The sequence below is a fragment of the Manacus candei genome, unplaced genomic scaffold, assembly GCF_025592945.1.
Source record: "Manacus candei isolate 608988 ecotype Guabito, Panama unplaced genomic scaffold, ASM2559294v1 h1tg000050l, whole genome shotgun sequence".
NCBI classification, from domain to species: domain Eukaryota; kingdom Metazoa; phylum Chordata; class Aves; order Passeriformes; family Pipridae; genus Manacus; species Manacus candei.
Genome location: NW_026138098.1, coordinates 16,897,974 through 16,914,478, shown reverse-complemented (window position 1 = coordinate 16,914,478; position 16,505 = coordinate 16,897,974). Strand labels below are relative to the sequence as shown.

Sequence of the window (16,505 nt, the reverse complement as noted above, 5' to 3'; positions counted from 1 at the left end):
TGAAAGTAAACAATTGAATATTAAATGTTAAAAAAATAGAAAATAATTCTTTTGATTCTAGGTTTGGGTGGGGTTTTTTGTTTGTTTGTTTTAAAATTTATATTTTGTTTAGTTTATTAACATCAGTAAGTAGTGAATATATTAATACATATCTGTACCTCAAATCTAGTCAGACTGAGATCTGATATGAGCAGTTCAGTGTTAGAATTTTTAAAACACTGAACATCATTCCAACAATTCTTTTTCATTCAAATTTTGATTTCTTTCTGATTCAAATATAAGGATATGGAAGTATCCCAATGCAAACTAGGGAACTGCAAGTCATTATTTTGTATTGTGCAGATTTTATGTAACTTTGTGTTGACTGGAAATTACATCAAGACATCACATTCATTTTTACTATCTGTTTGTGCTACTCAGCAGTAGCATAGTCATACAAGGCATAACCCTTCACTGTCACTGTCTTATCTTAGCCTTCTTTTCCTGTGATAAATTAATGCCTCCATCTTTGTGCTGCAGATCACTCCAAGTGATATCAGTTGCAAGGTTAAGAACCTGTTCTCATCTCTTTTTTTTTTTTTGTACCAGGATCATTTGTTCAAAGGCAAAATCTAGGATACAAGAAGGAAAAGAGTATAGAATCTTTTCTGTTCACTCAAAACTATGCAGTATTTTTCTGCATGTGTGTTGCTTACCTTGTTCTAATTATCTTTACATCACTTATTCAATTTATCAATCAATAGCCTTGGCATGTGTTTGATTGTTACTGAAAGCACAATTAACTCCCTAGAGTATAGATTTTAATTAGCTCTAAAAGGAGCTTTTTATAATATCATTCATCTAATAAATTTGCAAGGCATAAATGCAAGCCCAAAAGATAACAGCAGTAATGCAATTGAGGCTTCCCTATATATATTTTTCTGCTAAAAACCAGAACATTGTTAAAAAATACAATTTTATGACAGTAAGCATTAGCAATGAAAATGCTTTTTCAAGTTTTTGGGTATTATAAATATCTGAAAATAAAAAATAGCTGTGGTGGGCAGTTTTCTAGCTTAGCCATTAAAACTGACAAAAATTTCTAAACACTTATTAGTATATGTTTTTAGCTAGATTAAAACATTGGGAAATTTTAAACTGTTAAGTCATGAAATAATTTTATTCGATTTAGTTGGTTTATTCATTTTAATCAGTTTATTGTCATTGGAATTGATTGAGAATCAACTGAATTTGTGGACTTTCAGTCTTGTATGGATTTTAGCCTACTGAAAAGGGAGTTGGTGAGAAACAATGCGCTGTAGCATTTTGCAGTAGTCTGTTTTACACTAAAGGATAGGCACAGAAAAATGATTTTAAAAATTAGAACAGTAGGATTAGCTCTGTTAACAATAGGGGGTTTTCTGCTACGGTGTGCATCTTCTTTGTGACTGTTTAGCTTGATCATTGGCTTGTGAATTTAAATGATCACAAATATTATTTTTCTATGAGCGTAAATGTATTGCCCTTTGACATAAAGGAAAACCATATATTTGGGGTGGGACAGAAGTTCTGTTTATTCTGGGGGGGTTTACCGTGTGAAGTGTTATTTAGTATAAGTATTGTACAATGAGGAAGGAAGTTAGGAACAAGTATAGTATAATTACTTTACATTCATATGGTATATCCAGAGAATAAAGCGTTCTTACATTACTAATACTAATACCTAACTAATATCTAACCTTCATTCTAGTGGATTTGATAGTAATGTTAGTTGCCTTTCTGGCTCAGTAATTAACAATATAATGGTAATTAACAAAGATATAATTGTGATGTTTTCTGGTAGTAAACACTGGAGACACTGAAGTTGGCTTTTTACCAACATTTGGGCCTTGTTACCTAAACTTTTATGGAAGTCCAAGAGAATACACTGGATTCCCAGACCCATATGATGAATTAAACTTGGGAAAGGTCAGTTTCCTTTTTAATTGTTTTAATAAAAGAATTAAACCCAGTTGTTTCTAATCAATAAATTAATTAATTTTAATGTCTTGTCTTTTTTTTTGTTTAACATTACACTCCTTTTGGAGTTTCTTTTTGAATAATATATTATATTTAAGATTAATAAGGAAGTATAATAATATTTACCATTCCTATCTGTCTTCATTTTAAAGGTGTTTTTGATAGAGCAGCAGTGTTTTTGATGATTTTCACTAACTGCATTTTTGCATGCATTTATATTTCTTATTTCCTTGCTTTTTACTTCTAGCGTTAATTAAAACCGAGTGCTTAATTTCACTTGTTCACATATGTACATTCATGCCTCTGCAGGAGTTCTGAGAACACTTCAGTGAGACCAGAATTATGTGCAGCTAAAGAAAGTGTATGCTTCTGTAGGACAAATATATAAAGTTGGATTTGATGTGTGTTTATGTTACAGGGAGAAGGAGTTGCTTATAGAGGGAGAATTCTGGTTGAACTGTCTACAGTACCTGAAAGCAAGCCTGTTAATAAAAAGTTAGAGATGATTCCTAATGATGACTTGCTGGTTGTTGAGGTAAATACTTGTTTTATCCTTGTCACTGTTGATAATGGAGAGGTGCCTTGGCTGGTTGTCTTTGGAGAATCATCTAACTCGCAAACATCAAAACTAGATTTGAATCTCTGAATTCAAAGAAGTGTTTACTCGTGGTTATTGGTGACTGAGGAGTGGTGGCTAAAAAAATGTCATACCCTCGTAGCAAGAACTGTTAATTTGAAACATTTTATAGTATCAAATACAGTAATTTATTATACACGTTATATGTTTTGGTTTCTTCTCAGAAAGTAGTAAAAATATTAAAGTTATTATTTCCATTAAGAAATCATTGCTATTCTTTTCTACAATTGTGGATCCTGTTTTACAAATATTGAAATACAAGTAAAAAAATTGTTCTTGTAGAAATACCAGCGCAGACGGAAGTTCTGCTTGGCTGCTGTGTTTCATTCTGCTACCATGCTGCAAGACACTGGAGAGCCCATTCAGTTCGAAGTTAGCATTGGTAACTACGGCAATAAGTTTGATACCACCTGTAAACCTTTGGCATCAACAACTCAGTACAGTAGTGCTGTTTTTGATGGTAAGGATGCTGCCAGTATGGGGATGAAAGACTCTAAAATTCTGGGTTTGAGATGCTGTTTTATAGCTTTGGAATGTCAACCCTGACTGCACTGCACACTTACTGAAAATATGACAGAGCGTGTGGCTTTTCACAGCTCTTGAGATGAAGTTGCATTTATGGAATGCATGCTGCAAAGCCTGCTGGGGTTATTAATGAGGTTTTGACAGAATTCAGTGAAATCTTTTTACTATGTCCTAGATGTGCACAGGAAAATTTGCAAGGAAAAAAAATCACATTATTTTACAGGTATCTAGGGGTTAAATAGGGAAAACACCCTTTGAATATTCTTATTTAGAATAAAATAATAACTTGTTTTTAAGCCATGCATCTTGCAGCCCAGAAAAAAAACCAACCTAGCTATATCACAGGAAAATATATTTTGCTATAATTTTTTTTTAATTAACTACCAAGAGGAGTATTTCTTCCATTTGTATTAAAAGAAGTAATCAGACTTAATCTGGAAAATAATTATTTGAATATTTTATTTGTAAAAGTTTTCCATTCAACAGACACTACCGTGGCTTGAAAATAAATCCTTTGATGAATTTGGACTAGCTTGCATGTCCTTAAATGATTTGTAGTACATAAATGAAATAAATATAGCAACAATGTACAATATTATACTCCTGCCATGAATTCCAAATCTAACATTCAAATGTTTCACACCAGGTAATTATTATTACTACTTGCCATGGGCAAACACAAAGCCAGTTGTAACACTGACTTCCTTTTGGGAGGACATAAGTCATAGATTAGACGCCGTGAATGTACTCCTAAACATGGCTGAAAGACTGGTAAGACACTTAAAATCTTCCTTTTGCTGCTATGCTTTTCATGTTTACTTTTTTTTTCGTTTAGACATATAATCAAAAAGTGACATTTTGAGCAAATTATGGAACAGTTTTCTGACGCTTTACCTCCTTTTTTCTGATTCAAAATTAAACACAGCTCAGTGTAACAAATGGCACTGTTAATCATAGGTCTGCATTTTGGCAAGGCTCAGTACACTCCTGATTGAATCTGCGGGGAATTCCCAGGGGAAGGAAGAGTCCTCGGTGTTAGTGGCATGTTAAGTCTGTGGAATTGTTATTTGTTTTATAAGCTAGGTGCAATATCATATATTGTTACAGTGAGGAAGAACATCAGGTTAGTTCTGTTAAATACGAATCAAGTTTGAACATCTAAGTCTTTTTTTGATTTGGTCTTTACACAGAGAAATAAATAAGATCAAAGTCTTAAAAGTCCTATTGACCATAAACCACAATGGAAGTTTATAAGTGCAAATCCTTTTCTTTTAAATTCCTCAGCAATCCAATTTAGCCACCTTAAAATCAGGAATGCAGGCTAAAATTTCTGAAAACCGATTAGCTGAGATGTGGTTGAAGCTGATTGATGAACTTACAGAAGATATAAGGTAAAAGTACCCTTTTTATCTCTTATGTTATCATTCTAGGCCTGCTCAGAATCTTTGCTATTGCCTTTACTAAGTCAGAAAACAAATTCTAAGGACTATAAAACTGACTATCCCTATGAACTGACCTAAGAACTGGAATTCCAAAAGTCTCTGAAAGTAGTAAAACATCATGAATATTGCCAGTGAAGTAATCCATCTAGTTTTGTAATTCCCCTTTATCTCAGGATAGTTTTATTACTAACAGTGATAAAACAGTATCTCTTGAAAAAAATCTAAAAATGGGAAATTAGGTCGCTCTGCTATCTTTCTACCATTTTGCCTTCTTTAAAATTCCTCATGTACCTTTGTTTTACCCATGTTTTAATGTTGTATCTGAAACTGAAGAGGGAAGAAATTCTATGATTTACTGGTAAACCCAGAACAAAAAGTCAAAAGCTGTGGAAGACTAAGGGTCATAAAGATTGTATTTTTGACTAAGTTGAATTCACAGAAGATTTTTCCTTCTTGTGCTAAAGTTTAAATGAGTTAAGAGTTTGAGAGAGTTTTCAGTGCACTACTTAAACCTAAAATGAGGTTACTTTCTGGAATTTCTGATCGGGTACATTTGATTTATGCCTAAGTACTTGCACTCAGGGCAGATAGCACTTGCATTCAAATTAGTAGAACTAAGTGCAGTGGAAGACACTATAGTCAGTATCAAGGTTTTATAGAATCAAAACCCTCAGAAGTGCATAGCATGTCATTAAAAGTAGGTCAAAGAAGAGTCAGTCCTTTCAAACTAGACAGTGTCTTCGAAAATTTTTACACTTTTTCTAAAGGATCATATTAAAGACCTCCTGGTGAACTCTGTTAAAGGGATACAGTCATTGGTCTTTGAGAAGCTGCCTTTTCCTCAAACTTCCTCCAACTCAAAAAAGCTAATTTCTCCTTGTTTTTACTGTGATACTCTGAGACTCATGGTGTGATTTTTTGGGGTTGTCCTGTGCAGACCGCAGACCCAATGATCCTTGTGGGTCCCTTCCAGCTCAGGATATTCTATGGTTCTATGATTTCTTGGTTCCATTGAGTAGTTACTCTGCCCTCTAGTGACTCAGAAGCTCTATGTCATGGATTTTTTTTAGAGTTCTTTGATGTTTTCATACCAGAGGGTTAGATAGTCATAGACAAGAGCTGTATTTGTATATTGAGTTTCTGAGAATTTACAATTTCCATTGAAGGAAAAAATCCTAATGTTAGTCTGAAGGCACTGATTTCATTTTTGAGATGTACATTCTGAGACAATAATTTTTTTAATGTGAATATACAGGGAAATGGATTTTGCTTGATTTGGTTAGCAGCAATTACATTAAAGCATACACATCAAGCTGTTCTACCTTGGTGTTTGTATATTTAAGTACACCATTTCTCTTGCTGTAAACACTTTGTCAGGTGGAAATCTCTGCAGAAATAAATGCTATAGCACTCTTCCCGTGGTTTTTAATAGCAGGAAAAAGTGGCACTCAATCTCTTGCCTCTGTTTGCACGGCTGTATTCAGTGTGTGGCTAAATAAAATCCACTAAGGTTATTAACCATAATTAATATTCTCTTTTCAGTAAACCATTTCCCCTCATAGAAGGCAAATCTAATATTACAGTCCTTGACACTCAGATAGAAAAACTGCGCCTCAAGTCTCTCAAACAGATTGGAGAAGCAGCAGCAAGGATGAGAAATGAAGCTACTGATGTGAAAGCCACTCTGACAGAAATTGAGGACTGGTTGGATAAATTACTGCAACTCAGTGAAGAGGTTAGTGCTACACAGTACTGGTGATTCAGTTAGTTTAGCAATACCTCTCTAACACAAATAGTTGTAAAGTTCACTGCTGATCAAGCAATATCCACTCTCCTTAGGAAAGAAATTTTATATGCTGTGGAAGTAAACATGTTCCCCTCTGTAACTAAGATTTACTTAAACATAATGTTCTTGTATGCTACCTGTCTTCACTGAGAATGTGTGTTGGGTAATGAACACTCTGTGATTTATGGAATAGACTCTATTCTGTTTAAAATGATTGTATTTTGTTCTTTCCTTTCTTCCAGAATTGCAAGTCACATTACTGGTTCAGAGACTGCAGGATATTTGTTGTCTTTCCACAGCTTGTTAGCCATAGAAATCAACTTCTAACAGAGTTAAATCTCTTTGTTTCTGTGTTTTTTTAAATTTTCAGCAACATTTCCTGGTTTCATCTCTGCTATCTCATAACTGGTTGTCACAACATTGTAGAAATTTTTGATTTGTTGCTTCTGCTCTGAAAAGATACTGATTACAAAAAAGAGCAGACTTGCAGCTAGCATAAAAGATGTGCACAAACTGCAAAAAGATATTAGATGGTTTATGTCTTCTGCTAAAAGTCTTGTGATGATATACCCTTAATATGGAAGCATCATAAGCACTTAAATAGGTAGCAGGTCAATAAGGTGCATTACCATTTGGGATCAGTCACTATAGTTGTCATAAGAGGATTGAGATACAAAATGTCTCTAGAAATATTTAGAAAATACATAAGAACTGTTTTTTTAATAGAACTTACTTGCCTTCCAAAAATCTCAGTGGTATCTTCTATGATTCTTTCAGAATTGTCTTGCTTAGTAAAGCAATTTCCTCTATTTATAATAAATTCATGGCAATTGTTGATTCTTAGAGATAAATTCTTTGACATAAATCCTAATTTATGTTTCTGTTTTCTAAGCACTAAATTAACTTAATGTTCTATTAATTATTATTCTTATCTTTCCTTTCCCCACAAATAACCTGCAGCCACAGAACAGTATGCCTGATGTAATCATATGGATGATCCGAGGGGAGAAAAGACTGGCCTATGCTCGTGTTCCTGCACACCAAGTGCTGTATTCCACAACGAGCCCTGAATCATCTGGTAAATACTGTGGAAAGACCCAAACAATCTTTTTAAAGGTACTTTTTTTTTTTTCTTCTTAAGAAATAATTAACTCCCTAAACTGAGATGCCCTCAGACATGAGCATGAAACATGCAAACAAACTATGAAAAATGGAATATCTAAACTCAGGACAGATTAAAAGCCAACTGCATGTATCTTCTTCAAAATATCACAGAAATTGTAAATTCATCATAAACCAGTTAGAACCAGATTGCCCTTGATCTCTGGGGCTTTTCTGAAAGAGCACAAACTTGTGACAGGACTTTTAAAGTGTTACTGTTGGTATTTCCGGGTTGGACATGCATGTAGACTTTCAGAGGGAATAATAAGTGTAAGTCAGAGAAGTTCCAAAAACGCATTCAAAGTTTTTGATGGTTTTCTGCAAGTGATACAGAGCATGTCTACACCCAGAACTTATGTCTCTCTGAATTGTGTCTTACTCTTGAATAGGAATATCTCCATTTAAGTTTATATTATCTTCAATTGAAATAAACATAACCTGAAAAAAAGCAATCTGACTGTAAAACAATAGCACTTACAGAGTTTGTCAATGTAGCAGTAGTTACACTGAATAATGCTTCAATGAAGACAAGCCTGTACCTTCACAGTTCTTTGCAAGCCCCCTTATCATGCATTGATTCAGTGTGTAGTGAACCATCCCGACGAACCTCTGCCTTTCCAGAGTCTCCTGGCAAGACACTCAGACATCAACAATGAAGTTATTGTCAAAATCTTGTTGAATAAAACTTGGGAGAGAATATAGAGGAGCAGGGATGATACTACTGTTACTATGTTTGGTTTTTACATGCCCTAGGCAGGTATTATTTAAAGAATGTTTCCTTCCTGGAATATTTATTACTGGCTTTTGAGAAAAAGCAGTACAGGAAGTGATAAATAAATCACATATTATTACTCCTCATATCTCTATGTTATTGCATATGTTTTACTGAAATCTACAATACCTTCATAACATAACAAAGAATAACATTTTTGTTTGTGTGCCAGTACCCACAGGACAAGACGAAAGATGTCAAAATGCCTGCAGAGTTGCGAATTAACATTTGGCTTGGGCTCAGTGCAGTGGAAAAGAAGTTTAATAGCTTTGCAGAGGGAACATTCAGTGTTTTTGCTGAAATGGTATGTCCATCATTGCTTTCTTACTTTAAACTTGGACATGAATATTAGGAATTCAATGCAATTGGAACTCTTTTGAATTTCTTTGCATGCTGGACAGAGAGGTAGAGTAGTATTTATTATAATGAAACAAGTAGACCCCATTCGAGGCAATTAATGATCAAGTCCATTGTGCCTAGCAGACGAACTTCAGCAGACCAGATTCTGAACTGGTTAATCAGGTACAAATCTGGTTAACTCCAGTGATTTCAAAGACATTTATTTTAGATTTTTATCAGTGTAATTAAGATTGGGATCTAGACCATTATGTTTTGGCATGGGAATAACCCTTTTCTTTTAATTGCTTCTTCACTACTACAAATTATACTTGAATGCAAGTAGTTTTGCTTAATAATGGTTCTTTCGTAGCAGTGGAAAATTTACTGCTACAGGAAAACTGGTCAAACCCAGTAGATTTTGATGACAAAAAGCTATGTTATGATAACATTTCAAAGGTAAGAGGTAAGAATAAAAATGATTGAAATAGTCCCACAGCATATAATAGAGATTTTGAATGGTAATGGTAAGTGGCAGATGTCTCTTATATGTCACATCACCCAATGGTGCACATAATCCAATATCAGTAAAATAGCTAATGAAACAAGACATTTTTACAATGGTGTCACCATTGCAGTTATGCTTAAATATTTAGCAGTGCTGTAGTAAGTTGCTTGAAGCAATGGGTGTTCAAAGCCATTTTTTAAGTATAGAGGTTAAGGTACTATTGAATATCTCATTTTTTGCTCTTCATACAGCAGTCCAACAATTTTACAGGAATAAGAGCAGAAAACTCAAGACTATCATAAATTACAAATAATCTCAGGAAGGGAAGTAGACTATATAAACTGGGCTAACATCAGAATCATGCCCCTGGTAACTACTATGATAACACTTTTCCGTGTTACAAAATAAGATATTTTAAATAGGAGGAGATTTGAGATGGAAAAGAATGACAGAATCATGCATTTAAGGAACAGAAGGAACTTGTTTGAATAATATAACAATATTTTATTTAACAGAGCTTTACTTTTGAGGAAACTCGAATGTAGTTGTAGAGAGGCAATAAATTGAGAAGATTTGCTTTACCAAGCAGCATAGAAGAAAATTAAAAAAAGAAATTAATGATTACATTGCAGAGTAATGGAGAAAGGGAGTACTTAATTTCAGAGAAAGGAAATGTGTAACAGAATGATTCATTTGTAAAATTTACAGAAATATTTGTTTATTATTCCTAAATAATAATTTGATTTTTACTTTCTTCCCACACAGTATGAAAATCAGGCTTTCCTTTTTGGAAAGTGGGGTACCTCAGGACTTGTTGGTCGCCACAAGTTTTCTGATGTCACAGGAAAAATCAAACTGAAAAAAGAGTACTTCCTACCCCCAAAGGGCTGGGAGTGGGAAGGAGAATGGATGATTGATCCTGAAAGAAGGTCAGATTTTTTTAATTCTATGTGGGCAGCAATAAAGACATTTTAGTCTAGACTAAAAACTCCTCTATGTTTTCTTCGCTGAGGAGATTTTAAGTTCAACATTCTATGACTGAAAAAAACAGCCAATAGTCAAAGCTAGTTAATAACACTAAAATTAACATAACCTTTTTTAAAAAGTGAAATAAAACAGGCAACAGAAAGAATGCATCCATTTCCTAGGAACCAGCTTATGGTTTAGCGGTCCCCATGTCCTGATGGCTACATTACTTATTCTTTGGGTCTCGGTGCCTCATTTTTATAAAAGGGATAATAATAGTATTTCATACCTAGAAAGCTACTGTGAGGTTTATGTGTGTCTCTGTGAGATTCAGAGATCCTGCTGTGATTGTTTGACACAAGACCCTTGGATTTCTGGGTCTTCCCTTGGTAGAAGCTTAACCCTGACACCCAGTATAAAGCTTGGATTCGTGTTGTAGCAATACCATTACAGCATTTGTGTGGTGGTTTTTTGTCTTTATTTCATTAAGTGTTGAGAAGTTCCATCATTCAACAACTGATGTAGGTAATTTCTCAGACTGACTCAAGGCAGGAGTTGTTTTCAGATTCTAAGGTTGTGGTGCCATATGACAGCTCCTCCCCTGGCAGACCAAATTCATGAGGTGTCAGTTCTCCGCCAGCTCTAACAGGGTCAGTCTTTCTCTGTCAAAGGTTTTCAGCTTTGGAGTTGTGCCAGTTCAGCTGTGTTGCCACACTTTAAGCCAGACTGGGTACATTATTTTTTTCATAAACAAAAACCAGCATGAGAAAGAGACTATTTTCTTCTTTTTTAAAAGAAAATATTCACCCCATTTTAAATTCTTGTGTTATGATGGTGAAAAAAATACAGAACTGTTGCTGTAGAATAACCATGCAAGAAAAATGTATGCTATTATTTGATTAATTTTAAAATTGTATCTCTCATAAGTATGAATGGATGGGGGTTTTTTCATATTAAATTAACAGCTTTTATTTCAGTGAATAATCTGACATGAAGAAAAGCAATAACATGGAGATATTTTCTCAGATAATGGAAAAACCCCTTCTGTTGAAATGCATGGTTTTGCCATGCATCTGCTTTTACTGGGAGAAGATCTGCCTGGCTGTATTTGGCCAGCAAATGGCAGTGTAGAACACACTTCAGCGCGTTCTGAACTGCAGTGAAGCACTGAGGGAAAGCAAAAGGCTTTTGATTGATTTACTGTTCCCTCATTTCTTTTATTTGCAAATTAGAAAATACTAACCAACTGATCGCTTGCCTTGTCAACAGCATAAAGGGAAACAAATTTACGTACATTGCCAAATTTTGGTGCATGCGTAGATGCGTGCGCCTTAGAGACACGTGTAACTGCCATACACAGTCTGGGGTTTCCTACATTTAAATATATGTTGTTTTTTCTTTTTCAAGAGGACGTATTAAAAGCAGATCCTGAATAACACAACAGTTAAAATACTCATGCTAGTCACTCATATTTATGGGTAATGTTCCTCTTATTGCTTACTACTACTGGAGTTGCTTCAGTTTAAGAAAGACATTCTAAGGAAATAGGTGTCCCTCTTATAGATGGAAATCCAGAATACCACCATGTGTGCATGTTCTGTGCTTTGTCTCTATATGTTTCTCTGTAGGGAACTAAAATATTTTTGATTTATTATTACATTTATTTTGGATGTGCAGTTTGTTGACTGAAGCTGATGCTGGTCATACTGAGTTTACTGACGAAGTATATGAAAATGAGAGTCGCTATCCTGGAGGGGAATGGAAAGCATCTGAAGAGAGTTACACAGATGTGGTGAGGCTTAAAGTTTTCACTGGATAAATAAAGGTTTAAGAGAAGGAGTTCTATGCTTTGCTACACAGTGTATTTGCTCTATTAATGCACAGAACTGTTATGTTTTCCCTACATAAAAGAATGGAGAAAAAACTCCACCCCCACGCGAGTTCACATGTCCTCTGGGATGGATGTGGGAAGATGATGCTTGGAAATCTGATCTAAATCGAGCAGTGGATGAGCATGGTGAGATTTACTGTTTATTTGCTGATTATCAGGAAAATCTGTTGTTGATACTGAAGGATTATGTACATCAAGACTGTGGCAATATCCTGGGCATGACAGTGGTTGCCCTGTGCAAAAGTATCAAGGAAATATTTGGGTAACAGTTGCTTAAGGAATCAGACTAAATGACCTTGAGAAAGTGTTCACTGTCTGCATCTGTTTCTATTTCCATTTTAATCACTGTTCCATCAAACTCACCGTTCTCATTGAGTCTTTTTTAGATCAAAAGCTATTTTGTACAAGATACATAATAAATGCATTTATAAGTGCTTACTAGAGAATCTCATAGTCTAAGAAGCTGTATGTTAGTCTTAACTACAGCAGCAGATGACAATATTGAACCAAAAACTTTGACAACTTAAAAAAATGAAGGTTAATGCAAACAACAGTCTATTAACATGAGAGGTTTCATATGGGAAACTGTGTGTATAAACAGCAGGCTTGGAAATAGAATCCACCCTATTTTTTAAATAAGTTTCCAGAACATTTTTCGCAAGTCCGATCTTAATGAAGTCCAGTGGTTACAATTGGGCCTATAAGACATGGATAAGTAGCAGTAACTGAGGTTTTTTAGAGAAGTCCAAAACTTGAGACATGAAACCTCTGTAATTGCACTGAGAATATGTGGCAAAACTAGATTTGGATCTTTCGAATAATTTACCTGCGAGCCTTTAGCCGTGTGATGAGTTGCCAAACAATGCTAAGAAGTGAATCAGGAGGTCTGGGGACTAAAAGAAGTGAGGAACCTGTTTGTGTTGGTCACACACCACACACGTGTGTGAAGGATTCCTATATTGCTGAGAGAAAAATAACTGCACTGAATTTGTGTGGGAAGAGAGACATGCAGGACTGCTCAGGATGAAACAGACAGTGTGCAACTGATTCTTGGGCAATTCTGAAATGAAAAAAGACTTGAAAGCCTTTTTGTGAAGAGTCTGGTGCTCCTAGACAGAGTTTTTCAGATTAGATGTACTGCTATCCTGATGAGGTTAGAAAATCCTAAGTGCACCATTTTCCTGGTGTTACTTTGACTTCCATATGCTTGTTACTTACACTAAATTAAAACTGCTACCAGCTTAGAAAGTTGTGATATAAACAACCTTATAAGACCATAATTTGGATTCTACAGCAATAGGAAAAGGCAATATATTGTAGCAAAGAATTTACAGGAGATTGGTTTGGTGGTTTGAAAATGAATAATGAAAACAAAAATCTCTTGGGAGATTCTGGAAAGCCCGGAATTTTGCAAAACTATAATGAATTTTTATTTGTTCTAAAACAGCTGAAAACTCTCAAATAGATACTACTTTTAAATATAAGTGAAATAGCTAGCTATTAGGATAAAAAAATTTTTTTCTTTATCTTAGTGTATTGATATCTGTCTTAACCGGAACCTCTGTTAGGAGTCTGCAGTAACCTTTTAATGAGATGACTTTAAATTAAAGTCTGAGTCCTAGATATTTGGCAAATGAATTATATTACATAGTCAAAATACCAATTCTTAAAGTTTTATGATCAGAGTTCGTATAGTTGGTCTTCCTTTAAATGCCAATCTGCTGGAGTTACAAGAGTGCACAGAACTCTTATTTAAAGTTAAAGATGAGTTTTTCCAGTGGTGAAGTATGAAAATATGATATCAACATCTGAAAAAAAAACAAGAATGAGAAGAAAAGAACTTGAAATATATTGTATCTGTTTTAATATTGAGATTTTTATTGTCACATATATTAGCATCATTAAAATGTCGTCAGTTGCCCCCTGGCTATTGGACATTTAGGTTCTGCAATGCTGAATAGTCTTGTGTGATAAAACTTCATCCTTTACAGTCTGGTACACTCTATTTCCCATGCTTTTCTTCTTTGTATCTTGCTTCTATTTCTGAAAATATACCAACTAATCGATTCTGTTTTAGGATGGGAATATGGAATTACTATTCCTCCAGACACTAAGCCCAAGTCATGGGTTGCTGCAGAAAAAATGTACCACACACATCGACGGCGAAGACTGGTGCGGAGACGTAGGAGGGATTTACCTGAAGCAGTAACAGCAGGAAGGGTAAGCAAAGGAGAGATCCAGTCAGGGACTTGCACATTGTAACAGTCTGAGTTTCCTTTTTTTAAAAAAAAAAATCTGCATGAATTTCTCATTTCCTGAGTAAAGAAAAAATGTAATACCAAACAAAAAGAAAATCTAGAACAACCTTTTATTTTTTCATTATATTCCTTTTCTTTATCCTTTTGTAAATTGATGTTACTAGCTTTGGTTTATAAGGGGAATTTTAGGCCTGCCAGAGCAAGTGCTGCTTTTTTTCATTACAGTCATACAACACTGTGGATAACAAGAATTTGTGTCCTCTAGGGAATGTCATCATATGAAGATCAAGAAGGATGGGAATATGCTTCCTTGATTGGCTGGAAATTTCACTGGAAGCAACGCAGTTCTGACACCTTCCGTCGAAGACGATGGAGACGAAAAATGGCTCCCTCAGAGACACATGGTGCTGCAGCTATCTTTAAACTTGAAGGTGCTTTGGTAAGGGATAGAGTATCAAAAAAGTCTTTCAAAGGTCAAACTGTTAATTCACAGTAAATAAACATGTGTATCAGTCATTGTTAAACTGTTAGACTGATAAGTAACTAAGAAACTAATATAGTTTATATTGTTTAAATTATTTAAAGTCTGAAAGGGACCATTAAAGTTGGAGTAGAGACTCTTGTATTAGTATTTTTTTATATTTTATATTGCGTAGAAAATATTAGATATTATATATAATTTATATATTTTATATTTACTTTTGATTGTTTTTATTACTTTATTTTTCAAATTTTTTTTTTTACTGCATTACATGAGATTTAGAGCAAAAGGCCAAATTACTAAATAAGCCTTCTTTAAGTAAAAACAAGTAAAGTGAAAAGGTAGCTCAAGATTTTCATGCACATAATTTAGATATATTAACATCAGCACAACAAACAACCGACACTGAAACAGCTGCCCCTGATTGGTATTTGCATGTATAAACAACCAAACACAAGAAAGGAGAGCAAGTGTTGGAGAAGCCAGAATGTCATATGTCACATGTCACAAATAGATGACCAGAATGTAATTATTCCTCGCGTTTTCAGGTTACACAACTTCACAGATAAGCTCTATTTATCAAAATACAAATTGTAGCAAATCATGTGAGAAGGCTACTTTGTTTTTATAAAATATATAGGACTTCTGAGTCTGATTGTATAGCATTAACAACAGTTTGCACTTTTTTCTTGGTTTGTTTCTCTTTTTTACATCAAATGATGACCAAGGATTCGCTGAGAGCATTTTCTTTTTCCAATTAATTTGGTTTCACAGAGTTTAATAATTCCTGCATCAGTTTTGCTTATGACTGTACTTCCTGGGCTATTGCTTGGATAAAGCCTTAGAGCAGTTCTCTGCAACAGTGCAGTGCAGGACACCTGCAACCTCTCCTTCAATCTGAACTGAGAGGTAGCTAGTGTAACTCCAGAAATAAGACATCCTGGAAGTAAGATGAAATGGTGGGATATGATTTCTGCACAGCTTCAATGGCAACAGGAAATGACCTCTGGACATGAGTAAACATCTTAAAGTACATTTACTCACAGAAGTAAATTTCTCCTTGCTATGGAGGAGAGACTGAAACCCATAAATTCACACACAGAGTCCCCTTTTCTCAGATTCCTTCTATGTTTGTAAATACTCAATAACTTTTTTCTATATATAACTTCAGGGAGCAGACACCAGTGTTGATGATGGAGAAGGAAAGAGTTCTGACAAAACCAAAGACTCAGCTACAAAGGTGTTTGGTGCCAATACACCTCTTGTTTCCTGCCACTTTGACAGTAGGTTCTTTAACAATTCCTTTCTGAAAAACCATATCTGTTTCTCCCCGGTTTCATAATTCTTTACGTTTTGCATCTAGCTTTATATACCTTCTGTTAAAATGACTATCAGATCCCTGATTGGGCCCTAATTAGGTTATTAAAATAAAAATTACAGTTAGTCATTTTGATGTTTTAGTTCACTGTCACAGCCATTTTTAAAACCTGTATGGGACAGGAATTCTAAAGCTAACTATTGCAGCACCTGAATTTACGCTGTCTTAAATGATGCATCTTTAGCATTGGGGTCCCTCCATGACAATGCAGGGAGCTAATGCAACAGAGATGATGTATATACAGTCAGTTTTTTGTTGTTTTAGCTCACTTAACCAGCTCAGTGCAGGGTCAGACAATGCCTGACCCAGAGGAAGCAGTACCATGTAGTTGAGTTGGCAAAGTGAACAAAACTGTAACTTTGCCAA

General features: G+C 34.8%; 1 protein-coding gene across 3 annotated transcripts in view; it reads left to right on the top strand.

Annotated features, from left to right (window-relative positions):
• Nucleotides 1–16,505, top strand: part of MYOF (myoferlin) — a 65,495-nt gene that overhangs the window by 27,974 nt on the left and 21,016 nt on the right. For all 3 annotated transcript variants that reach the window (XR_007906798.1, XM_051800522.1, XM_051800521.1), the window contains 14 exons: nucleotides 1,823–1,947; nucleotides 2,417–2,533; nucleotides 2,918–3,095; nucleotides 3,807–3,931; nucleotides 4,445–4,551; nucleotides 6,145–6,337; nucleotides 7,349–7,504; nucleotides 8,494–8,625; nucleotides 9,931–10,094; nucleotides 11,809–11,923; nucleotides 12,043–12,148; nucleotides 14,100–14,242; nucleotides 14,546–14,719; nucleotides 15,933–16,044. Coding sequence is in view for 2 of the 3 variants with exons in the window: in XM_051800522.1 (XP_051656482.1) it covers nucleotides 1,823–1,947; nucleotides 2,417–2,533; nucleotides 2,918–3,095; nucleotides 3,807–3,931; nucleotides 4,445–4,551; nucleotides 6,145–6,337; nucleotides 7,349–7,504; nucleotides 8,494–8,625; nucleotides 9,931–10,094; nucleotides 11,809–11,923; nucleotides 12,043–12,148; nucleotides 14,100–14,242; nucleotides 14,546–14,719; nucleotides 15,933–16,044 (1,947 nt within the window). In the remaining variant the exon portion in view is untranslated. The remainder of the gene's footprint in view (nucleotides 1–1,822; nucleotides 1,948–2,416; nucleotides 2,534–2,917; nucleotides 3,096–3,806; nucleotides 3,932–4,444; nucleotides 4,552–6,144; nucleotides 6,338–7,348; nucleotides 7,505–8,493; nucleotides 8,626–9,930; nucleotides 10,095–11,808; nucleotides 11,924–12,042; nucleotides 12,149–14,099; nucleotides 14,243–14,545; nucleotides 14,720–15,932; nucleotides 16,045–16,505) is intronic.